We start from the raw sequence: 26356 nt of genomic DNA on the forward strand, positions 1-26356 counted from the left end.
CTTCATTTCCAGAAAGCGTTTGATAAAGTCCCGCATCATAAATTACTTTACAAATTAAAACAAATAGGTATTGACGGTCAGGTAAACCAATGGATCGCGAATTGGTTGAGCAACAGACAACAAAGAGTAGTGATTGACGGATTTAACTCAGAGTTGGGGCCTGTCACTAGTGGCGTCCCTCAGGGCTCGGTTCTTGGCCCAGTGCTCTTCATTATTTACATCAACGACGTGGATGTTGGACTCAATAACCGCATTAGTAAATTTGCAGACGACACAAAGATTGGTAACTCGGTTCTCACTGGCGAAGACAGGCAAAGCCTCCAAGAGGATTTGCACAAAATTTCAGCTTGGTCGGATAGATGGGAGATGCCCGGTAACGTAGACAATTGCCAGGTCCTTCAAGGTGGAACGAGGAATAACAAGTTTGATTACGAAATGCGCGGCGTGAAACTCAAAGCGTTCAATGCGTCAAGGACTTGGGGGTCAAAATCGCCAAACCTCAAATTCTCACAGCAATGCATCGATGCAGCAAATAAAGCGAACAGAATGTTGGGCTTCATTAAAAGAAACTTTTATTTAAGAATAAAGATGTAATACTCCTCTACAACAGTTTAGTCAGACCCCACTTGGAATATGCGGTACAGTTTTGGTCTCCCACCATGCAAAGGATATTGCTAAATTAGAAGGTGTTCAGCGTCAAGCAACGAAAATTATCCTTCCTTGCGCAACAAATCCTACGAAGAAAGGCTTTCTACCCTTAACATGTTCTCTCTGAGAAACGTCGCCTCGAGGAAAACTGATCGAATGTTTTAAAATACTTAATGGTTTCACGAATGTAGACAGATCAACATTGTTTATGATCGATGACACTTTGCGACGAGGAACAATGGCGTAAAACTCAGATGTAGACAAGTAAATTCAGACTGCACCAAATTTTTCTTCACCAACGTTGTAGTGCGAGAATGGAATAAGCTCCCATCATCAGTGGTCCAGTGTAACACGATTGACTCCTTCAAAAATAAGCTCGACCGTCACTTCCTTCAACTTAATATCAACTAGAGTAGAAATGCAACGTTTTGGAGTCTTCTGATTAATGTAAAATCACTTAGGTTTAAGGACAGACCACCAAGTCTGGACCATGGGGTCTGTGTGGTCTGATTTTCTATGTAAATCTATGTAAAAATGTAAATCTCTCTCTCTCTCTCTCTCTCTCTCTCTCTCTCTCTCTCTCTCTCTCTCTCTCTCTCTCTCTCTCTCTCTCTCTCTCTCTCTCTCTCTCTCTCTCTCTCTCTCTCTCTCTCTCTCTCTCTCTCTCTCTCTTTGTGTTTTTTCCCCTTTATCTGTAAATGTTTGGTTTCCTTCATATTATTTTTTTATTTTGTTTTATTATTATTATTATTATTATTATTATTATTATTATTATTATTATTATTATTATTATTATTATTATTATTATTATTATTATTATTATTATTATTATTATTATTATTATTATTATTATTATTATTGTTACTATTGTTGTTGATTTATGTTTTATTTATGTATATTGATGTATTTATTTATTTATTTATTTATTTATTTATTTTATTTTTTTTTTTTTTTTGTGTGTGTGTGTGTGTTTGATTCACCAAGGTCTGCTCAAGCTGGAGCCACCATTGCCAACCAGTACCCTCCCAGAGAGAGCTTGGAGCTCATTAGGGGGTCCCCTGGTACAGATGGGGCCTCACATGCCACTAACCTCCATCCCATATGATGAAGGTGGGGGTGGTGGTCATGGAGGGGGAGGGGGTCAGTATCTGCTCATTGTCAATGAAATAACTCTCAGCCTGAGCACAGCATAAACTTTCCTATTAAGAGAAGAGTATCAAGATACCTCTCATCAAAATTTATAACTTTGTAATGCTCTCCTCTACTTTTTTATGGGAGTGGCACTTTGGTGGATTTTTTTTGTTTTGTATTACTGGTGGGCCCCATTCTTTTTTTTATTTTTATTATTATTATTATAATTATTAATATTATTATTATTATTTTTTTTTGCATTGATGTCAGTTTTCCCAGCGTCTGAACCTTTGACGTCATGTTCTCAGAATTGTTCTCATCGTCATCTTCAGAAAAATTATCAAGACAGGATGTGAAGGCAAGATACTGACACTGGATAGGAGACTTTGTGACTGTTACAGCACACACCCACCTCTTACTTTGAACATTTGTATAGAAAATGTAGTAATTTACTATTTCTAGATATTCATATTAGATTTGTGCACCACATACATTCTACTTTCTTCATATACAGTAAAAGTTCATTAATCACATCAATTCTCTTATTAATCATAATATATCCCTATGTTCAAACACACACACACACACACACACACACACACACACACACTCACACACACACAAAGTTAATATAGCTTCCTGCAAAGAAATACAGAAATTTGGAACAAACTAAGTGAGGATGTAGTATCAGCGAAGAGTGTGCAAAACTTTAAAGAAAAGTTGGACAAATACAGGTTACAGATACGGAGATGGGACCACACGAGCATAAGCCCAGGCCCTGTAAAACTACAACTAGGTAAAACTAGGTAAATACACACACACACACACACACACACACACACTGCTGACACTTATAAGAAACAGTAAAGACTGAAATTCTGCAAGATGACCAGAATAAGATTTGTGAATGGAATATGAAATGGAAGATGGAATTCCATGTGAAGAAATGTCATGTAATGGAAATGGGAAAGAGTGAAGTGAGACCAAAATGGACTTATACAATTGGAGATGGAGAAATATTAAAGAAAGTTCAAGAAGAGATAGATCTGGGAGTGACAATACAGGATAATCCACAGCCTTAGAGTCATGTTAATAAGATATTTGGTGATACGCTGTACAGCCTCGTACATCTTACAGCTTTCCTTCCGCAATGCAAATTAATCCCCCCATGCCGGCATTCCGGACAACAATAGTAATCTAGGGTTAAAGTGGTTTGGCCACATGGAGCGAATGGAGGAGAGTAAGATGACCAGGAGGGTGTATGTGAGTGAGATGGAGGGAATGTTAGAGGACGACCTTCAGTGAAATGGAAAGATAGGGTGTAGGAGTATGTCAGGGAGAGGGGTGAAAGATCCTTGAGAAACTTTGAGCAGGCAAGGAGGGAGTGTCAAGATAGAGAGAGATGGAAACTCTTCTGTCGTGGCCATCCCCTGGTGGGAGTTCCTAGGAGCAGGCGTCAAGATGAATGAATGAATGATTCTACTCATTACTGTTTTGTTCCACAGAGTTGCAAATGAAGTCAAACACATGAGAATACTGAAACATGAGGAGACCAGCAGCTTCTACCTGAGCGAGGTGCGCTACTTCCGCACACTGGACTCCCTCGTCGAATACTATGGATCAAATTCCCTTTCTGAGTGCTTTTCTGAGTGAGTGTTTTTAGCTGTAATACTTCACTTCATTAAACACATGCTTTGGGTAATTAATTGATCCGGTGTTGGTGTTCGTATTGTCATCAATTTTTTTGACTTCTAATTATAGAGACTTTACAACTCTTTCAGCCTCTTCGCTTACCTGATCCGTCCTCTGTATGAAGTTGCTATAGCAAACTTCCCCTACCGTGGGACGGGGAGGAACCACCTTTCACTGGAACTTGGTGACCGGGTGATTGTGACCAGTCATGATGGCGAGAACAACGGCTGGTGGAAAGGAAGAATAGACAACAGGGTGAGTAATGGTCTGGGTTTTCCATCTAGACTCTAGAGGATCAAAACAAGATGAATGCCTACTATTATTGCAGGGCTTATCAGTAAGAGGAGATGTCTGTAATCTGTCACTGGATGATAACTGGTGTGATATTTTTTGTTAAGTTATATGCTGGAAATCATGCTAACCCCAAATGAGAAATACAGATTTCAAATAGGGAAACTGTAAAAAGATTGTGAGTTTAGAGAATGGCTGCTTAGTTGAATTTACCATTACATCAGATTAGCGTCAATTGTCATTCCAGAAATGACAATTGACACTAATCCCAAAGCAAACTAACTGTAATCCTTTATTTTTGCAGGTGGGTTACTTTCCCAAGAACTTTGTCAGAATACAGATCATGTAAGGCTTTGGTATTTCTGCTGTTGACTCTGCTTGATATGAATGTGTGATGGTGCTGAAAGAGGGGCTGTGCACATCACTTTCTCCATCATATTTTAACATTATGAGAATCTTTACCTTTTTCTGTGATCACTTCTCTCCTTTTTCCATTCCTTTTATTGCCTTGTGTGCAGAAAACTTTTATCGACAATAGCATTAATTCTTAAATTTATAATTTCTTCCAAAAACATAAGATAGGATCTTTACCTCAAAAGTGATATAGTTTTGTATATTTTTTGTAAGTTTCTACCACTTTTCATCAGTCATTACCAGTCTTTAGGGTATAGCTGATTCTTAGGGAACTTTTCATGAGGTTCACTCTGTTCCAGGGCAGAGGTCTTTTCCAGTGGAGTCCCTTTGTAAAGGTGACGGGTGACTCCAGTCAGCAGTGTTATTCATGTGCCAAAAGTGTTACACAAGAACTCGTCTTTCTTGTTAATGCTATAGTTGTAACATCTTTTTATAAGCTGTTATTAAGTGAATGGAGCCATAGGAGCCTTGTGTTCTTTGTATGAGCGGCCTCCAGTCACTGGCCGCTGCCACAGTCATAAGTGTTCTGTGTCAGTCATTTAAGTATAGCGTGCTGTGAGTTGTTACTTTGATCCTAATGACAGGCATGGCACACCATCATGTTAGTCTATTGCCTCCACACCCATGAGGGTCACTCAGTAGTGCTGAGGAACTTGCTGATGATTAGAGACTCAGGCTGTGTTACGTGTGCATCCTTTAAGCTAGTGGGACATGGTCGGGAGGGTAGGTTTTATATATTAGCAAGCTGCACAATAGGCAGGAGACAAGTGTACTGTTAAAAACTGTTGTTAGTTTGGCAGAAGACTTTTATGAAAGAAAAACTGCATCATTTGGCATTAATATTTCTGGGACTCGGCATAGAACTAATGGGGGACTTCTATACCAATGTGGCTCAAAGAGTGAATACAGTAACACATAGCACTGTATGCAGTTGTGCATTATACAGTTATATATATATATATATATATATATATATATATATATATATATATATATATATATATATATATATTTTTTTTGGGGGGGGGGGTTCTCATAAGGTCCAAGGGAGCATTATCATAGGCATTTAAACTACAAAACTGTACAACGAAAGTTTTCCGGTTCCGTGCTCAAAACCCAAGGAGTGATGGAAGGGACACTTGCCGCACTGCCTGGCCTGTTCATGGTTGTGTGCAGTGTTATCGGACCATGGCTCGCCCAAACATGCAAACTAAAAATTAAATAAGTACAATATCAGAAATTATAATGCAGCAGTCAGAACAAAGGTGAATGTCTTTTCCATTGTAATTTTCCTCTTCATGAGCTATTTTTGTGTACTATTTAGCAATATGGTTTCAGTTATGTGTAATCAATTGCTTTCATTATAATTTGTAATATGCTTCGTGCTTTCTGCAGTGCATGTTTTCAGTTATTTTAGATTTCTTGTTAGATTAGCATAGATAAATTTTTATCTCTAAATCAATCAGATTACTGTAACTAACATTTGTGTCTGAAGGATAAGTGTATTTAACATTTAGGTCAAGGCTAACTCAGGCATTCCATAGGATGTTGGGTACATTGAGTGACAGAGTACCAGCTAAGCTGGGCTCTGGACAGCTCACCAGACAAACATTACAGAACACAATCCCTGCCGTTCAGCTGCCTAGCATTAGCGGCGTGGTCAGTATTATAGGTATTTATGTCTTTTATATATAACCTTGTTCCTGAGTTGTAGTGTGATTACTATTTTATACATCCTTGCACACACACACACACACACACACACACACACACACACACACACACACACACACACACACACACACACACAGCAGATGGAGTTCAACCTTGGAAAATGTAAAAAAATAGAGTTTGGTAGGAGCGGTAGAAGATGTGAATACGATTATAAGATGGGAAGTGAGATAATATACAGAGGAATGGAAGAAAAAGGTTTAGGAGTGACTATCTCAGAGAACATGTCATTGGACAAACGCAGTAACAGGATAATGGGACAAACTATGAATTTGCTGAGGAACATAAGGACGGCACTTGTGTATTTGGACGAGGAGATGATGAAGAAAATAATAGTTACAATGGTAAGGCCAAGGTTGGAGTATGCAGCAGTGGTCTGGTCTCCTCACAAAAAGAAGAACATAAGAAAGCTGGAAAGAGTGCAGAGAGTGGCAACTAAGATGGCACTGGAACTTAGTGATCGTACGTATGAGGATAGACTCAATAGCATGGGGCTCACAACCCTGGAGAGAAGAATAGAGAGGGGAGACCTGATAGCGGTGTACAGGGTGGCGAACGGGGTGGAGAATCTGGACAGAGAAGACCTGTGTGTGTGGAACGAGAGAGAAACGAGAGGACATAGAAAGAAGTTGAGGGCGACCACGTACAGGCGAGATGTGAAAAAGTTTAGCTTCCCAAACAGAAGCATTGAGCTATGGAATAGACTGGGGGAGGAGGTGGTTTGTGCAAGAAACATTCATGATTTTAAGGAAAAGTTGGATAAGAGAGGATATGGAGACGGGACACTGCGAGTGTAGCTCTTTTCCTGTATGTCACAACTAGGTAAATACAATACAATACACACAGAGTGACAGATAAAATACAGGAAAGGGACGGATGGGTTGATTGTGTCTACCCAGACCTGAAGAAGACGATTGACAAAGTTCCACATACAAGACTGCTATGGAAACTAGAAAATAAAGGAGGATTGAAAGGGAAAATGAAGAACTAGATGGAAAGCTACCGAAGGGGAAGAGAGATGAGAACAGTGGTTAAGGACATAAAGTCGGAAAGGAGAACTGTAGAGAGTGGAGTGCCTCAGGGATCGGTATTGGCGCCAATACTTTTCCTAGTATATATTAATGACATGCCAGAGGGACTAAATAGTTATATGAGCCTGTTTGCAGATGATGCAAAGCTGCTAAGACATATGATAAACAGTAAAGTCTGCGAAATTCTGCAAGAAAACCTAAACAAGATTTGGAAGTGGAGTATGGAATGGGAGATGAAATTCAATGTGAAGAAATGTCATGTTATGGAAATAGGAAAAAGTGAAGGAAGACCAAAATGGACATAAAATGGGAGATGGTGAAACATTAAAGAAAGTACACGAAGAGAGAGACCTGGGAGTAATAATGCAAGATAACAAACAGCCAGAGAGTCATGTTAATCGGATATTCGGTAATACGTATAACATGGTGAGAAATATAGGAATAGCATTTCACTATGTAGATAAGGAAATTATGAAAAAATTAATTACCACTATGATTAGATCAAAGTTGGAATATGCAGAGGCAGTGTGGTCTCCCCATAAGAAAAAACACATAAACTAGAAAGAATACAAAGGATGGCAACAAAAATGGTTCCAGAGCTAGAGGGATTGACATACGAGGAAAGACTAAAGGGAATGGACTTACAAACACTAAAACAAAGAAAAGAAAGGGGAGACCTAATACAAATCTACAAATTATTGAGCAAAATGGAAGAAGTAGACAATGAGGAGTTACTACTAAAAGAAGAAATTACCACCAGGAACACAAGAGGACATAGTAAAAAATTGAGGAAGGGAAGAGGCTTGAGAGACATAAAGAAATATAGCTTCCTGCAAAGAAATATAGAGGTTTGGAACAGACCAAGTGAGGATGTAATATCGGCGAGGAGTGTGCAAAGCTTTAAGGAAAAGTTGGATAAATATAGATACGGAGATGGGACCACACGAGTGTAAAGCCCAGGCTCTGTAAAACTATAACTAGGTAAATACACACACGGCCACTGTAGGCAAGATGTGAAAAAGTTTAGCTTCCCAAACAGATGCATTGAGCTATGGAATAGGCTGGAGGAGGAGGTGGTTTGTGCAAGAAACATTCATGATTTTAAGGAGCGAGCGTAGCTCTTTTCCCGTATGTCACAACTAGGTAAATACACACACACACACACACACACACACACATACACATTCATTCAATTACACACACACACACACACACACACATTAATGAGCAATCACAAAATCACACAAAAAAAATTATAGAAATGCCATAACCAGAATTGGTAAAAGTGTATACAATGTACATATAAAATCAATTGATATATAGAAAGAAGTAAGGTGTAGAAAAGATATTTTGCTTGAGAGAGAGAGAGAGAGAGAGAGAGAGAGAGAGAGAGAGAGAGAGAGAGAGAGAGAGAGAGAGAGAGAGAGAGAGAGAGAGAGAGAGAGAGAGAGAGAGAGAGAGAGAGAGAGAGAGAGAGAGAGAGAGAGAGAGAGAGAACGAAAATCACTAATTTCGATTGTTAAGTTTTGAAGAATGCTTTTATGCATGATGTGGATGTGACCTTTTGCAGCCAGTGTGAAGGTCAGAAGTAAAGTTCACCTCAGGTTGAGTGTTCTGATTCTCATTTAATGCTGTGGTTGGATAAATTGAAGTGGGCCTGACTGCATCCTAAATAATTCTCAAAGCTATGTTCATCCAGTGCATGGCATCTTATATTGCACAGAGCCATACGTCTTATCTTGGTGGTGCTCTTCTGAGGCAAAGTAACATTGACTTCAAGGTGAAACTTGCTCTCACTGATAGAATATCAGTGTTGAGTTGGTTCTCCTCTTGATGCTCTCTCTATGCAGGGGACAAGGGTGACTAATGCAGGTGTATGTGTGTGTGTGTGTGTGTGTGTGTGTGTGTGTGTGTGTGTGTGTGTGTGTGTGTAAGAGATGCTGTGCTTCCACCTCAACGGTGCTTGGAGCTGTGCTCCTTGCAATAACTGTTGTGATGGATGACAATAATCTGTAACAGCAAGTGACTTCACTTGCTCTGTGTATATGGGCAACGCTTAGCAAAAACTAACGCATGATTCTCTCTTCACTAATGCACTAATGTCATGCATAGTCCATGATTTAATACAATGAGTAGTCTAGTGGAGGTTGAGTTGTATTTTCCCCAAATGCTTTAAGAGGCACCCTTTAAGATACACAGACACTGCCACTTACCCCAAGTCAACTTTTTGATAAGTGGGTTCTGGCAAGCCTCTGACTGTGCACTTCTGCCCACAAACCATCAGCTCAAAACCACCTATTTACAATGAACAGTGTAGCCAAAATAGCTTTGAAACATGCCTTGACTTAGTGAAGTAGTATTCAGAACACAAATTCTAATTGATTGGGGGGACATTCTTCAGTACTGAAAGTAAAGGACAATAACATTTGATCCATTTGCTCATTTGTGTAAGTTTTGGAAAGCCATGTACTGCTGGTGCTCTAGTGTGTGTGTATGGAGCAAGCCTCACTTCAAATGCATATAGGATGAGATGATTTAAAAGTGATTACAGTGGTGCTCAAATAAGTAATTGTAAAGGAGCCAAACTTTCTTGGAAATAAACCAAACCGGTGAGATGAAGGCCTTATGCCACTGGACATCTTGATTGTTGGTTATTGAGTTTCATTGTAGTGTGTGTGTGTGTGTGTGTGTGTGTGTGTGTGTGTGTGTGTGTGTGTGTGTGTGTATATAGCAAAAGGCATGAGATGACCTATTTGCTCCCTCCCACTAGATATTGTCCTAGGTTTCAAGGTCGCCAGTCTCCATCTCTCGGTTATGTACAAACACTTTGCACCAGAAAACTACTCTGCATGTATATTCCAGTCCACTATATTGCATTACTATTTTTACTCAGTATACTTAGTGTAGCTTGTAAAAGATTAGCCTAAAAGATATTTATTTAGTTTGAACTACAGATGATCATATGACTATCTATCTATCTCTATCTATCTATCTATCTATATGCCTTTCTGTATGTAGGTAAATAGATAGATAATTGTTATTTAGTACTTTTAAAATACCAAATGCTGGTAAAGTGTATTACTGGTTATTGAAGTTGTAATCAGAGTACAAGTTTCATTTGCCTATGTCCCTTTATTCACAATGTGGTGGTGGTGGGCCAAGTATGTTGCCTCCTCCCTCCTGCCTCCATTATTTTATTAACTTATATATTAGAATTAGATAATTCTTTAGTTTCTTTTTTTTTAATAATAATATATACTGCTATTGTTATTAGACTATGAGTCCATTCATAATAACTATATGCTGATACTCAGGGGAAGAAGAGAGTAGGGACTGGGGAACTGAGTACTTTCTGCAAACCGAGTAATTTGGTTTTGGTTACTCCTGAAAACCAAGTAATCCAAGTACTGATTTCCACCCCTGCATTCTTCCCTTCGTTGTTTCTCCCAGGCCCAGCACACACACACACACACACACACACACACATGATCGAGGCTTTGAAGGCGGACCAAGAGCAAGGCCAGCAGCATGCTCATTTCCATTTTCTGAGCCCGTTGCTCTGTTAGGTAATGTGTCAGTCACCTCTCCTCCTCCCAATAGTGATACACACGCACACACACGTGATTTTGTTCTTTTTTCCTTCATCTCCTCCTCCTTTTTATTATTCTCCCTTTCCCATCCATCTGATATTCCTTTAATGGTAATTGCAAGAGAGAGACAAAGGAGATCTTATAATTTCAGTTTTACCCATCTTTTAGTTGGTGTAGCAATGATTTTATATATATATATATATATATATATATATATATATATATATATATATATATATATATATATATATATATATATATATATATATATATATATATATATATATATATATATATATATATATAAATATATAAATTTAAAGCACAGAAAGTCTCTGATACAAAAGCAACCAGAATGGCAAATATGACTTACTCAGTTGTGGCAAGGAGCTGCTCAAGACAACTGATAGGAAAAACATACTGGAAATGTGTGGCTCTTCCAGCAATATTGTATGGGGCCAACATATAATAGATTTCACAAAGCAAGAGATAGACAGGTTGCAAAGAATAGAGAACAGTGTGTGCAGGAAGATACTGGGAGCCCCAAGTTATGCCCAGGTAGCAGCTTTAATTTAAGAAATGTGCGAGTATCAAGCATGAAAGCAAGGATTATGGAAGGACAATTAAAATATTTGCAGTATGTTTTGAGAGGGGAATGGAATGAACTGGTAGAGTGTTGTAGAAGAGATGAGAGCTAGGACAGATCAAGAAGAATGGATGGATGAAAAAATGGGAATAAGAGGAGGCACAATAACAAACGACGAAATAAGAAATAAAGAAGTTGGAGCATGGGACTCAAAAATGTGGAAACAAGAAAAAGCAACTCTGAGAATAAATAGAACCTGGAGAGAAGAGATGGGAGGACAAGAGGAAGTGTACAACAGTGAAGCATCAGCGCCATCCTCTTCAACTGCAGAACAAATAACATGAGGCTGAGAGATAGGAAAAGATTGATTGATAGTTTATTGTTGCAGGCAAATAACAAGGGAGAAGGGAGGAACATGCCATATCAATCCCCAGGCAGGGCAGAATGTGATTATACAACTAGTAATACATGTGGAGGCAGCACGTGCCATGAAACTAAAAAGATACAATGGTAGGAATGAATTCACAAGGGAGGGGGGGATTTAACAATGAGAGTACGGCGTGCATCATGTGTGGAGACGAGCTGGAGCCACCTTGCACTGCGGGATGCACTGCAGCGTCCATACCAGCAGGACGAAGAGGACACCATTGGAAGAGCTCATTTTGAAAACACAGGAATGGAGACAGTATTATATAAATTTTGGCAAAAAAGAGAAAAGAAAAGAAAGGAGGAGGAGACGTAAAGATCACATTCTGCGCCTGCCTGTGGGTTAACATAAGAACATAGGGAAACTGCAAGAGGCCGGGTGGCCAACACAGGGCAGCTCCAGAATCCCCGCCACTACTCTCGAAGGGTGAGGTGTAGTTTCAGGGGTTACAGGTAGAGGCTTGATCCTCGTTTACCTTCGGTACGGGCGTACGCTCCAGTACCCTGTCTGAATGGCATGTTCCTCCCTTCTCCCTTATTGTTGACCTGCAACAATAAACTATCAATCAATCAATCAAAAAACATTAGAAACTCAGAAGACCCAGACCGAGAAAGACCACAGACCCAGAAAAAGCTTCTTCAGGGAGTGCCGTTATAAAGGCAAGACTCCCGACCGACAACTCGACTCAAGCAACTCAACGTCCCATAGTACATTTGTTTACCTAGCCATGGCTGCTGCTCGGCAGTGTATTTAATTAACTCGCTTTTCACTCACGCCCTCCTCTAGACACGGGCAAGTGTGTGCACGACTGAGCGGGGGTCGCCTGGAACATGAAAAAGACGGGCACCAAAGCCAAAAATAAGAGCAGGATCAACTCTGTCCCCTGTGACGACAGTGTCCACATAGGTGACCCTGGGAAGGATGACGGGACCATGGAGTCCGTGCTCGCCTCTGTCCACCCGGGGGACACTGGGGTCAAGCTGAAGGCCGAGGGCCACGCAGGGAGCTCCGGAGGCCTGCTGGAGACGGTGGAAGAGGTGGTGGAGGCCCCATGGGGGGATATGCCAGGCCCTGACCTCTCCCAGGCCTACGTGGTGGATTTGACGCAACAGTTCAATCGTGTATTCGTCCAGACAACCTTTAATAGTTTCAAAGGTTAGTGACAGTTACTTGCTTACCATTAGTGTAGGTCCAGTGTAGCTGCAGCCCACTCCGGGAGATGAAACTTTGCTAATTGTTAAGAAGTTTTACTGTTTCTATTTTATTTTCATTGTTCTGGAGTCTACCAAGGCTGTTGTTCATGGTGGCTTTGCAGCATTCTTCATTTAGTGGAGTTCAGATGGCAGGAAATGGTGTGTCTAAATAGAAATAAGTTTTCCAGGGTGTGCATGGTCCTAGAGACCTGCCTAGAACTCACACCATTGTCACTTGCGGTGCTACCGAACTCTGGGCTAAGCCTCAATGTGCTGAATGATTGATAATGGTCTTGGTGTTTGTTACTAGTATATTAATGTGAGAGAAATTATTATGGAAAACTTTGAAAAATAGAGGTTTGCACCCTTCCTAATAATATCTAACTTTTTTGCTGACAAGTTTTTATTCACTGTAATTAATCTTATATTTCTTTTGGCAGAAAACAGTTTTCTATTTTTGTTTCACCTCTCCCTCTTTTTGGTGGCAAGTAGGAATGACATTTCCATCACATCTATCAACCTCGACTGGCCAATTCTTTAAAGCTTTATCAAATCACTGCAGATTCACAGTGTTGTAGATTAGTATTACGTAGTATATATATAGAATAGACAGGTAATCAAAATTATATACCTTGGTACTACCTCCAGCATTCTTAGGACCATTCAAGTACCTACATTATCTATAGACCCATCCATCTTTCTTTACAATCTTGGAGACAATAATGGAGAAGCCTGGCAACTAACCTCTTAGGAAGTTTTAAGGGATAATGTAGTAGCAAGGTAACAGTTGGTGGGCTCCAACTGTGGCAGATTTCTATCTTAAGGAAAGCAGACCTCAAATCTTTAAAAATCTTGATGACCAGACTACAGCTACACATTAGTGCATAAGTAATTGTATTTTTGTTTTAAATGAGATGTTGTTCACCATGTACAAATTGTTTTATGGAAACAACTGTTTTTCAATAAGACAGTAATTGTGTGCAGTATGTATATGGTATACTCCAGTTCTTTATGTGATATGGTCACTCAGAAGTCTTTGTTAAATTGTTTACTCTTTGTAAATATCATTTAAGGTGACACAAGGTGACAGTTAAACTTCGTTATATTTGTGCTAGTCCTGTGATGCATTACTGTTATCATTCTGCTATTTATTCCTGCCTGTATAGTACCTTCATTTGTTTAATATTTACCTGAAGGTGGCATGTGCCACGTCATCCTAATTCTCAATTGACATGACTATCTCTTATAATATATAAAAACAACCAATCTGTATAGTGGAGAAAAATTGTTGTTTCTTTCTCAGTCATACCTGTGAAATTTTGCAGATTTTTTTGTCACTATGAAGATGAACCATGTGGATGATTATGTTAAGCCTTGTGAGAGAAGGGTGGAGGGAGGAAGAGGATGGTGGACAACATGTTGTCAGGATTGAGTGTCCACTTGACCCACTAGCTAGAATCAGTATTACATGATGGTTTCTTTGGCAGAGTTTGAGATGCTGTTCAACAAATTTAAAGCAGAAACTGGTTCAGTATTTCGAATCAAGTCCTCATGCAGTATTGCCTATGAAAATTCTCGTAGGAAGAAGCATTTAATTCCGTCCCGGTTCAAGTTCGTCACCGTGCAGTACTGCTGTGTGCACTACGGCCAGCCCAAGGTGGCTGGCCAAGGCATCCGCACCAAGCAAAGGTTAGTGGAGGCCCCTAATAGGAGTCTTTTCCAGCAACACAGTGCATGACAGTCTCTGACTTGAGGAAAGGGATGTCATAATAGCCAACAAGGTCTTTCTTTCCCTCATTAAAAAAAAAACATCCTTGTTGCCTAAAGGTTTCTCATATCACTTTCCTTAATGGGTTGACTGCATCTGTCATGTTTCTGGAAATGAACTTCTGTAATAGGCCTCAAGGGGGAGAATTTTTTTTCTTTGTCACTATAAAAGTAAGAGCATAGGCATGCACTCAATGAAAGCACGAGAACGCAGCACCAAGCACAGACTTAGCTTTGTCTGGATAACTTAAACTCTTTAAGCTGTGAGATGGAAAAGGGGTTCTTAATAAAGACAACTGTATAGCCTGCCTTGGGATCATCACCTGACTCAGCTCCTCCTCCTCCCCTTCTGCCTTTCCCTATTCCTCTCCCTATCCCTCCACCTCCTTCACCCTCAGATACCTCCCCTGTGGGTGTGAGTCCATGCTGTCACTGTCGTACAACCGTGGCGCCCTCGTCATATCTCAGGCCAACATGCGACACAACCATGAGGTGAGCAGCGAAATGGCGCCCTTTTATGCCATCAACCGCCGCATCACCAACGCCGAGCTGCTGGAGGTGGCCGGGGCTGTGGAGATGATCCCCAATAGCAGAAGCCTCAGGCATTTCCTCCAGATTCACTTCCAGCGCCCCACCACCCTCCAGGATGCCAAGAATGTTCGAGCTCGCCTCAAGGCCCTCAAGGCACCTCCTGTCACGTCCATCGCCAAGCCTCATGTGGATGAGGAGCAGCAGTTTTCACCGCAGGAGGAAGAGGAGAAGGAAGAGGAAGAAGCAATGATGGAATGTACTGAGGGAGGTGCTGATGATGATTATGAAGAGGAGGAGATAGAAGAAAGAGTTGAAGGTGATACAAATTATTATGGAAGGCAAGCTGATAGACACAAAACATCAATAAACCTTGGGCAGGAGGAAGAGCAAGAGCAAGGATGTGAACTTGACCCAAGACTCAAAAAAGAAGTCATCAGCAAAATTAAAGAAAGACTCCACGGGACTCTAGAAGAGTGTGATGCTCAAGTGTTTATGAAACGTCTGTCTGTCATTGATAGTCTCATCGAAGGCTGGGAGAAAGATAACTTGAATTATGCACAAAACACAAAAAAGAGTGGCAGGATGGGTGGACTTGAAAACACACACAGTAGAAACACACACTTAGCCCAGGAAAGGACTGGTTTTACTCAGAACAATAGAAATGCAAATTTCCAGGCAAATATTGACAATCTAAACACTTCAGTGCCTGCCTTGGGGGTAGGGAGGACAGTGTTTCTTCCCACACAGTCAAATGGGAAATTAGTGCATTTGAATAACAGAAATCAGTCTGCATTCACCAATATGGAGATGAATGGAAGGCAAAACATCATGAAGTTTACCCCTAGCTTTGAAAATTCAGTTAATTATTCCAGAGCAGATGAACAGATGTCAAGGATAGGTGAAACTAATGAAAGAAAACCTATAATACTCTCCATAGCAAAGGGACTGGTTGATGGTGAGCAGCCAGTAGAAGTGGAAATAGAGGTGGATGGTGAAATGGCAAAGGTAAGGGCTGTGAAGAGAGAGCCCTTAGACTACCATGAAGTGAATGTTGGTGACTACTGGTGAAGTGAGTGGTGAACTGTGCAGGTCCATCACTGTACACTTTGAATCCATTTTCATATACATTTTACTTCTATTACCCTGAACTGTGAAAATACAGGTAGTAATTGATCAGAACAAGGGCAGGCATCTAACTAAATATTACTTCTATTCACCCATCTCTCTTGTGACTTCAGGATATCTGGCAAGAACACACTCATCCGCATGGAAAGGCTTCTCTTGAGGTCATTAATAAACTGGTGGATATATATTTGCAACTACCTTCACCCCCTAAAGCTTCATTGCTTCCACTTGTTTCTATTTTTATTAGTGTCTATAACTAGTGTTTTTTTGTGTGCAGGAATTTGCAAAACTGTGCCATTGTTCTTGAAAAGTACCTTAACTTTGTTCAATAGTATATATTAGCATGCACTTTTTTTTATGAAAGATTACTTACACATCAGTTGGCAAAAATCAGTCATTTTTCTATTCCACTCAATAGTCAGCCTGTGCATACTCTGTCACAGCAGTGGTGGTGCTGTGGAAGGGATTAGGCTCTGGAATCCACTGCCCCCCCCCTCCCCCCCATCACTTTTTTTCACCAAAGAGGCTTCCTCCCCTAAACTTCCTTTAAAATAAAATAAACTTGGAGCTGCCACTGTACCAGATAATTTGCCTGGTTTTGTTCTCGTTTATCCACTTGTGATCCTTGTGATGGTTGGTATGTAATGTATGGTAAGAAAGAAAATAATATATTAAAACTATCTGGAAAACAAGACAGAAAAACACAGGAACTGCAGCACAACTAATGAAACTGTCTAGTGGGAGCCGATGCCAAGGCTTATCCCACGCCTACTACTGAACTGAACTGAATTGCCAGCAAGAGAACACACCAGACCAAACCAGCAAGAACTGAGTGAACATCAACATGGGGTAATTCTTTCTTAAATCTGCCCAGTTCGTTTGTTGTAAAGCCTTCTCTTGATTAAAAGTGTTGCTCTGATGTTTGTGGCATGTACTGCGAGCTGAAACAGGACAAGTAGAAGATAGCGGTGAGTGAAATATAGAAACAGTAACCAATTTGAACCTCTCTACGAGCTATTATAAGGACAGGACATTTGATAGACCCCTAATTCAAACTTCTTTTATTTAAGCAGATGAGTGGCATGCAAATCAGTTTTCATTGCCCATCCACATTGTCATTTTTTTAATATTAACTGGAAAGGATAAGAGATCGAGGCCCACGGTCTGCAAACTTGCTACCCTCTTCTCATTTATTTCAGTTGTGTGGAGTTCGTTAATTACGGGTTATCTTTTGTATGGTTCATTACGGGTACCCTGCTGTCAGTTGTTTGGGTCCAGAGGATCTTAAAGGCTGATAAAACTAGAACTTATCGGAGTTTGTGCCACAGAACATTGGTGGCTGTGTAACCTACCGTAGATATAAGGGATTTAAATTTAGCGGGGGTTGACATGCTGAAGCTTACTCATGGGTGTCTGATTCACCCGTCTTTAGTGTAATCTTTTGTTATATGCTACACTTTTTTATGGCATTAGTAAGGAAAAGTAACAAAAGGGAGCTTGGTATATTGACGGAAAAAAAATAGTTACATCCCATATAGATTAATCCTACAAAATCTCTCGTCTGAGTAATCTTACACCGTTTTTCGACGGCTTGATTATACGCCAGTGATAGAGGAGGAAAAGTAGCAAAAGGAGGAAAATATTGACTCCGAGAAGACGTACGACAGTATACAGCTGCCCCAAGATAGCTCACCGCGGCTGTTCCATCCTGTTCACACCCTCTTTCTTTGTTCTTTCTTACACCTAACTTACGAAATCCCATTCAAGAGGAGCTGTGATGTCTTCGTTTGCTTATCATAATTCCTTGAGTTTGTTTCTGTGAGTTTAAAAGCTTAGGTTATCGTATGGAATCCTTATCTTTATTGGAAGAAACCATAATTCTATGCCTCTTCAATCTCGCAGCTGCAACACTGATGGAAGCTGTCATCATGAAGGGCACGGGAGTACACTAATTTAAAGATTATAGAGGACCGTATAGACTTATTAGAGCACACCGATCCTTCAAAGACCGGAATCTGTTGGAGCCTCCATGGTTACAGGCATTTCCATTTGCCAATATGAAAAAAAAAAAAAAAAAACTGGCAGACGGTGGTGTTAAGTTAGCTATATTTGTATAAATCTAATATCCTATGGAGGGCTTCGTCCCCATTCTACTCCCAAATTAAGGCCAAGGGTGCGCCTCTCCAATGAATATGGTGCGAGCATTGTGGCTCTGGCAAGGCGGGGCGGGAAGGAGGGAGGGCTGGGGCCGGGCAGGAGGAGCGAGGAGGGAAGAGCCAATGGCGGTTTGTTTACGGCCCGGCGCCCTGTGAGTGGCCGCTTCTGACCAATCTGTAGTCGCCGTTATTTCGTCCAATCTCAGGTAACTTTTCATGTTTGGCGCCAATAATTATCTGCCAATCTTCTTCTCCCTGGACCCCATTAGAGAAGGCAGGCCTGTGTCCATGGGTGGAGAAACGGGGGACTTTGCCACACTAATAAGCAGGAGGGAGAGTACTGGAGACAAGAAATGGCCGACGAGGAAGTTCTTCTTTGTGCACGCAAATTGGAGGAGGAGGAGGAGGCAGGCAGGCACTGAGTGGAGCCATGGGTGCCAGGAAACCCCTTGCAGCAGGAAGCCACGTCCTCCCCTCACCATTTCCACATTTTGGCCTCAGATATGTGTGTAAGCTGCGTGGGATAATGATCTAAATATGTACTCGCCCTATCTTTTTTTCCTTTTTTTTTCTTGCTCTTCTGGTGGCGGTGGCGACGTCTTCCTATTGTGTGTAATGTCCCTCATCTATAATGCCACGTCCTTCCCTCTCCATTTCCTCCTTTTGACCTCAGATATGTGTGTACGCTGCGTGGGCTAATGCTTTAAATATGTACTCGCCCTTTCTTTTTCTTTTTTCCTTGCTCCTCTGGTGGTGGTAGCGACGTCTTCCCATTGTGTGTAATGTCCCTCATCTATAATGCATGGCAGAACTTCGTTGACTGTTGCCTTGTGGGTCGTATTTTTGCAGCCTTCAAGCCTCTTCTTCTACTACATAAAGGGGGAATCGGCCTTGACTCCACGTTTTTAGGTGTAAGAAGGTGGATGAGGGAAAATAAAGTGGAATGTGGCAGAGGCTGGGGTGGGTTATTTCTGAACTAATCACATCCTTGCTGTACAAATAAGGTGGATGAAGAAAAATGAAGTGGAATGTGGCAGATGCTGGGGTGACTTCTTTCGGAACTAATCACATCCTTGCCGTACAAATAAGGTGGATGAGGAAAAATGAAGTGGAATGTTGCAGATGCTGGGATGGGTTATTTCTCAACCAATCACATCCTTGCCATAGGAAGATGTATTTCTGCAGTCTTCTAGCCTCCTTTGGTGCTAAATAAAGACAAATATGGGTTAATGTATAGAGTTGATAGGTGAAATGAGATAATTTGAGTTATAATGCAGGATGTTGTAATCTGTTTCTTATCACCACATTTTCATACAAGGACATACTCATTTGTAGTCCTTAGGTCTTTGCCACTTGATAAGGGGAAATTTAGGTCTGTCTCCACTATTGAGGTGAAAAATAGATGATTAAGGTAGGGATGAAGTCTGGATGTTGCACTGGTTAATCTCCTTAGGGCTTTGCTCTCATGGCATTTTGTCTTAGGGTTCATATTTTTAGTCTTCAGGCCTCCTTTGGCACTGAATAAGGTGCCATATGGGTTTGTGTACACTGTTTTAGGGTGAAATATGATGGTGGAGGAAATATGTACAGGGATATTGAGGATGTAAGGGTGGGTTATCACTTACTAACAGATCACACACTTCATATGGCGATGTATTTCACCCGACAGTTTACCACAGGTCACCCATATTTTAGGGATTATTTGTGATTTGTGCTATAAGTTGACATATGATAAGGGGACAAATATAGAAGTTATAACCTAATTGTAAAAGAATGCACATCTTATGCAGTGGAGGCTGGATAAATAAAATTTTCCTCTTGTTTCCTTTGCTGGCATGGTGAAACTTGCTTATATTCACCGAAGTATTCTATTGCTTCTTTCAGTAGTAACCTATTACTGCTAAAAGAGTACGTAATTAATCACTGCTAAAATAGTAACTTGTCCCTTCTAAAATTTATAGTAATTTAATAATCACTAAAATAGTAATCAAGAAGTGCTGAAATAGTAACCAGTTGCTGCTAAAGTAACATTGCCACTATAATAATAACCTATAACCACTAGAATATAAAGTAATCTAGTAGATGCTAAAATAATAATAAATCAGTGCTGAAATAGTAACCAGTCACTGCTAAGATAGTAATGTATTGCCACTAAAATATATAGTATATATAGCTGCTAATATAGTAACCAATTACTGCTAAAATATAAAGTAACTTATTGACTTTAAGCGAGAAGCTGAGGAAAAAAACCACGGGCTCGTGGTATTTTATTTGTTTATCTGCTGTTTACTTTCTGCATCAATCTCTAACTAACACATTTCAAGGGGGTTCTGGTGTGTGCTGATTCAACTTCTACTCTCAAAATTGTGGAAAATTATTTTCTATCAAAAACCTTTTCTCATTCAATAGTTGATCTTATGTGAAACTCAACCCCCAAAGCTGTACAGGTAACTCTCGATTTAAGCAAGTTTTGTGTCCTTGAAGAGGTTGCGTAAATCAAAAACAATGTAAATCAAACAAGAGGTAGGTTTGTTCCTTTATTGCCTACTGTTTCACTCTGACTCGTCTCCCTCTCGTGATTCCTCCTCTGGCTGCCCTTCCCCTCGTGGTAGCACACCAGCGGGGGTGCTGTTGTTGTTGAGTAGTGTGGCAGCGTGGGTACTGTATTGTTGTTCAAGTGGAGCGTGGGAAGAACTGAGCTCTGCTGTGTGATTCCAGTTGCGTGAGACATCTGGTGGCCACTCCATAAAATATCGTGTATAAATGAAGAAAAAAAAGTGTAAATTAAATACTTATTTGGATTTTGGACCCTGCTTTATTTAATAATACACGTAAACCAAACGCGTAGATCGAGAGTTACCTGTATATTCAATTGAGGAATAGCAGTAGTTGTTCCTGTTGCTATAACTTCTTTGAGAAGTTGGTTTTATCCCTGTAAATGTTGACTCCTAATTAATAAGAAGTAAGTAATAAAATAAGCAATTATTATTATTTTTGTAATTTGACTTTTACATAAATGTGCATAGATTTTATATTACATAGCTTGGTCTGTTTTGCTTATTTAATGGTCAGAGCAAGTGCAACAAAGCAACACTTGGGTTTAATATTTGGGTTAAGATTCATTTTAGCAACGTGCCAGTATTTCATTACCTACCTTATGAAACATCTCTAGCTCTTCATATATCTATTCTACAAACGTTCAACAATCATGGAAACACTTTTTAAATCAAATTCAAGGACTATTTTTTATTGTTGAAAACAGGGGATAATATTCACGAAAGCATAGCCTCCTCTGGCGGCAGCCACGGCGGCGGTCCAGCCGATGTTGCAAGAAATACCGCCTCGCAGAAATAAGTCACATATACATGTGTGGGGGGGGTCCTGTTAGCTGTCAGGTCATAAAGTTCAGTTGGAGTAGTTTAAATATGCTCCCCCCACCCAAAAAACCCGATTTCCCACGGGTCCCCCAAGTTGAACCTCTCTGCGAGCTGTTTTGTGGCTGTGGCGGCGGGCCCACAAAAGCCATTGAAAAGTCAATCTTTTAGTCATTTCTGGAGAAAATACTATCTACTTGATAAACAGCATTATATTTTGTCCAGAAATAAGCATTCAGCATTTCGAAATTAGTAACGTTATTAAAACGAATCTTTACCAATATTTGTTTTACTACTGAAAAAGGTTACTTCTACTCTCTGAAAATTTGGAAAACAAGCACTAACGCATGTTGTTAATCATTTCAGAGAGGCAGCAGCAGCAAGCAGGAGGAGGCAGTATTGGCAAGATGGAGGGTGCAGAGAGTGATGACATTGGGGCGTCTTTCCTGACCTCCGAACAGTACATGGTGGAGGGCCACAGTGTGCACAGTCAACAACACGATGACGAGGACAAGGAGGATGTGCCTCACCTGCTGCGTGAACAAGACCGCTTCCTCCCCATCGCTAACGTTGCCAGGATAATGAAGCGAGGCATCCCCAAGACGGGCAAGGTGAGGGAGGGAGAGGGCAGTGACTTAACAGTTTGTGCCTTCATTGTTTAGCTTCTGAAATCTACTATGTATCATCATCATCTTTTAACGTCCATTTATACCCTATGGTGGGGTTGGACGTGATATGAGCCTCCTCCACTGTTGCCAGTCCATAGCCATTTCTTCTGTGATGTTCAGCCTCATATCTTCCTCCACCACCCTTCTCCACTTCTTCCTTGGCCTTCCTGGTGGTCATCTGCCCTCCACCTCAAAGTTCAGTGCTTGTTTCAGGATGTGTTCTTCTCCTCTTCTCACATGTCCAAGCCACCTTAATCTGGTCTTACTCAGTAACTCCTCCGGGCCACTCCTCACCACTTTTTCATTTGAAATTCCATCTTGCCATCTGATTGCCATCAAATATCTAAGCATTCTCACATCACACCATATCAATAGTGCTTCCAGCTGTTTCGTCGTTGCCCAAGTCTCTGTCCCATACAGGACCACCGATCTCACACACACTCTGTACACTTGTGCTTTGCTGCCAAGCGGGATATTCTGGTTCACTAATAAGCTTGCCAGTTCCCTCCAGTTCTTCCAAGCACAAGCTATCCTCCCTCTCACTGCAGCTTCTGCTGCTCCTTCACACTGTATGACTCTACTCTATATTATGCATACTTATTGCAGCATGGCATGAAGGACCCTACTGTGTAAATGGCTCAGCTAATTCCCTTGACCTCATCATTTCTTCTTTTCATATAAAGACCTTATTTTCCCTTATGGGGTTGTATGGTCTACGAGTTTCTCCCTTGACCTCATCATATTAATAACATCCAATTATTGTGTCCATCAAGGAGTCTAATTTGTAAATAAGGTAAATTCTGATTTTCGAAGCATGGTAAGCAAGGGTGATCCTGGCAAATTGTGATTTAGACAATGTTTGGCTATATCAAATTACCAAGGTGGGCGCGGTACTGAAAAATCAGTATGTGTGGTTGCGGTAGTGCAGTACTTATTCTGGAGTAGTGCAGTTGTGGTAGTGCCGTCCCATTTTTTCTTTCCCTGTGCGGTACTGCAGTAGCGGTAGTCAAAATAAAAAATACTTCAATGCCTATCCTGGCTATCCGAACAAAGGAAACATGCTTAAAATAGTACAATAAAAAATTGTCTGGCACCACGGACGGGTCCGGGGTTGAAATGGCCGGCACCGCACGGGTTAAAGAAGACTCGCAGTGTAGTAGTTTTGTCTGTCTATTTAGTATTTGATTTTGAAGAATAACTGAAAAGTCAGAATGAATAAATCACTGATTCTGATGACTGATACCGATTGATTGATTGAGTCTGATTCACTGTAAAAAAAAACATTTCTGTGAGCATGCCGTGCTGTAAATGTTGTTTTTGATAGTTTTCAAAGTACTGCAAGAAAGTACCACAGGATTTTTAGTGCGGTATTTTCAGAAGTTTTGCAGTAGTGCGATACGTTTTTGTGATGCGGTACTACCACACTTGCCCACCTCCGTCAATTTATTGAAGATCTGATTTATTAATTGTTCCACCCTGTTTGATTAATGTGGTACCATTAAATTATCAGTTCTTGCATTTTTACTCTAGCTTATTCTAATTTATTTACTCCCACCCTTTTGATTAATGGGTTGCCGGTAAATTATCAGTTCCTGTATTTTATAATTTCATTTATTATGTACTTATATGCTCTTCCACCCTGTTTAATGCATGTGATACCAAATACATTCTCACTTCCTATATTTTCTAATCTCATTTATTCTTATGTAGTATATACTTTTCCACCTTGTTTAATGGATGTGGTACCACTACATTCTCATATCCTGTATAATTCCTTCCAGATTGCCAAAGATGCCCGGGAGTGTGTACAGGAGTGTGTTAGCGAGTTCATCAGCTTTGTGACCAGCGAGGCCTCAGACAGATGCCACCAGGTAAGGAGACACCACATATATTGTCCGAATTTCCCTTCACTTTATAGCCATATGACTTCTGCATGTCCCAAAACACACGAGAAATTAATCCAGACCGGGAAAGGTTTTGCCAGTGCTGGGGATTGAACCCGCGACCAGCGAGATGGGAAAGCCACTCCTTAACCAGTCAGCCAAAGAGGTACCCTACCTGCCCATTAGGTGGGTCTTTGGCCTTACACTGTTAGCTTCTCTTCCTATTAATTTATTAACCTGCATTTGTCCCACCTACAGCTCCAATTTAGTAGTGTTGGATGCTTTAGCACACAACTTTACATCTCATCCATTTTGTCTCCCATATATGATACAGCTTTCATGAATCTGTGCATTTATGATAGTTGACAAGGCTCAGAGTTTATACATTTTATCTCATGATTGAGATTTTTTAATTTGTATGGCTATTAGTAAACAAGACTTCATCTATTGCTCAAATTTCAGAGTAGGGAGTTCTGATGCATTTATGCTTATTACATCTTACACATTTTATCATTATATATTAATACAGATTTTATGAATGTGTATGTCCATAGGAAAAGAGGAAGACGATTAATGGAGAAGACATCCTGTGGGCAATGAATGCACTTGGCTTTGAGAACTATGTCGAACCACTAAAAATTTACCTTCAGAAGTTCAGAGAGGTAAGTCAGAGGTCACAGAAAAGTAAAAATAAGTAGTGGTTAACAAACTTAGCCATGAATCTGTAAGCCTGTGTTCAAATCCCAGCCTGGGCAGTCAGCATACAGGTCACTCAGCTTTTCATCTTCCCTTTCGGGCTGGTCGATAAATGGATGGATGCATAGGGAAACCTGAGAAAGTAAACTGTTGTAAATATTTATGTAAAGAAGAGTGATTGATTTCATATATCTATTATTTTAAGATAATCTCATTACCCAATGTAAATGCTGTAAATAGGGGGCCCCAAAACATAACTCTGCTTATAGACCCCTGAAGAAGAAGTCCTTTGTATTCACAATTAACAGTTCTCCCAATTTTTTCTTACAGTCCACGAAAGGAGACAAGCCAATGGAAGGGTCAATCGAAGGGACATACGACGTTGACTTCACCAACAACATGGCAACCTTCACGGCCGATCATGTTAACCAGTCAGAAATTGTGTGTACCTATGGACCAGGCCAAGTGACCCAACAGTTCACGCTAGGCTGAGGTCGGGTGTTGCTCTAGGTATTAGTGTGTGTGTGTGTGTGTGTGTGTGTGTTCGAAATTCATACCATGTAGGACAAAAGTTGCGAATCCATGTGTTGTATATTTTCTTACATAACTATTTATGATTGTGTGATGTTTCTGGCATGTAAAGTGCGAAGTTTAGTGTGTGTCCATATTCCTTGTGTATATTCCAACTGTTTGCCCTGACCCCCCAAAAATTGCATGCTCAGGCAGTATTTAGCTTTTTTGTAATTCAGCAACGATTCATCATCCTTTACTTTAGCTCTTAACCTCCTGACACTGACCAGATGTTCCTTAAATTTTGCATTGAAGTCTCAGGGAAGGTATTGTGTACTTAACCGTAGCGAGGCAGTCTGACTAGGCTCCCACAAGGGGGTGGCAAAAGGTACCATGATATGCACCATAATCAACAAAGTCATCCCACTGAGCAAACAAAACTTGTATCAAAAGCTCTGGGGTGGTCCAGAACACTTCTCTTGACACCTAAAATGGGACAGTGAAATGAGTTCAACAAAATGACTATTTTTATGCATAAAAATGCTACTACATAAATCATCAACCTCGTAAACAAATTGCTTAAGTCATGTTCGACTTCCGAGATATTTGTCTGAATTATTTTTGCACTATGTGCACTTTTGGGATAGTTGTCTGTCATTCTAAGGTGTGTTCTAAATTTCACCATTACTTTTCTGGAACATGAAGTTCTTTTAAGTTCCCGAAGTAGAACGTACTTTGGCACTTTGTTTCTGAAAGTAATGAAATATTGTTGATATATCCAGTTTTTAAGCTGTTATCCTTTGTATTATCAAGCAAAAGCTATTTTATATTCTTCTAGATCATTAAAGCATTAGGGTAGAGTACAGAGTGGCAGGGGGTTGAGGTAAGGAGTGAAAAACTTGTGAAATTCAT

At 40.4% G+C, this 26356-nt stretch overlaps 2 protein-coding genes across 14 annotated transcripts in view; both read left to right on the forward strand.

Annotated features, from left to right (window-relative positions):
- LOC127006795 (protein vav-like) overlaps positions 1 to 5117 on the forward strand; it is a 59746-nt gene extending 54629 nt beyond the window's left edge. For 11 of the 12 annotated variants that reach the window (XM_050877121.1, XM_050877120.1, XM_050877126.1 and 8 more), the window contains 3 exons: positions 3285 to 3428; positions 3561 to 3726; positions 4067 to 5117. In XM_050877121.1, the coding sequence (XP_050733078.1) occupies positions 3285 to 3428; positions 3561 to 3726; positions 4067 to 4111 (355 nt within the window). In that variant the 3' untranslated portion in view covers positions 4112 to 5117. The remainder of the gene's footprint in view (positions 1 to 3284; positions 3429 to 3560; positions 3727 to 4066) is intronic. The other variant, XM_050877131.1, reaches the window with a different exon arrangement.
- Positions 5118 to 10934: 5817 nt separating this feature from the next.
- On the forward strand, positions 10935 to 25567 carry LOC127006801 (nuclear transcription factor Y subunit beta-like). 2 transcript variants are annotated; one of them, XM_050877141.1, is made up of 5 exons: positions 12118 to 12696; positions 22054 to 22298; positions 24137 to 24226; positions 24793 to 24900; positions 25265 to 25567. In XM_050877141.1, the coding sequence occupies exons 1-5, from the start codon at positions 12372 to 12374 to the stop codon at positions 25424 to 25426; spliced, it is 930 nt and encodes a 309-aa protein (XP_050733098.1). In that variant the 5' UTR covers positions 12118 to 12371; the 3' UTR covers positions 25427 to 25567. The 2 variants fall into 2 exon arrangements, with proteins under 2 accessions (XP_050733096.1, XP_050733098.1); XM_050877139.1 differs by lacking the exons at positions 22054 to 22298; positions 24137 to 24226; positions 24793 to 24900; positions 25265 to 25567 and adding exons at positions 14222 to 14423; positions 14900 to 16729 and having other exon boundaries at positions 10935 to 12696.
- The last annotated feature ends 789 nt before the right edge of the window (positions 25568 to 26356 follow it).

Source organism: Eriocheir sinensis, chromosome 33 (assembly GCF_024679095.1).
Source record: "Eriocheir sinensis breed Jianghai 21 chromosome 33, ASM2467909v1, whole genome shotgun sequence".
In the NCBI taxonomy this organism is placed as follows: domain Eukaryota; kingdom Metazoa; phylum Arthropoda; class Malacostraca; order Decapoda; family Varunidae; genus Eriocheir; species Eriocheir sinensis.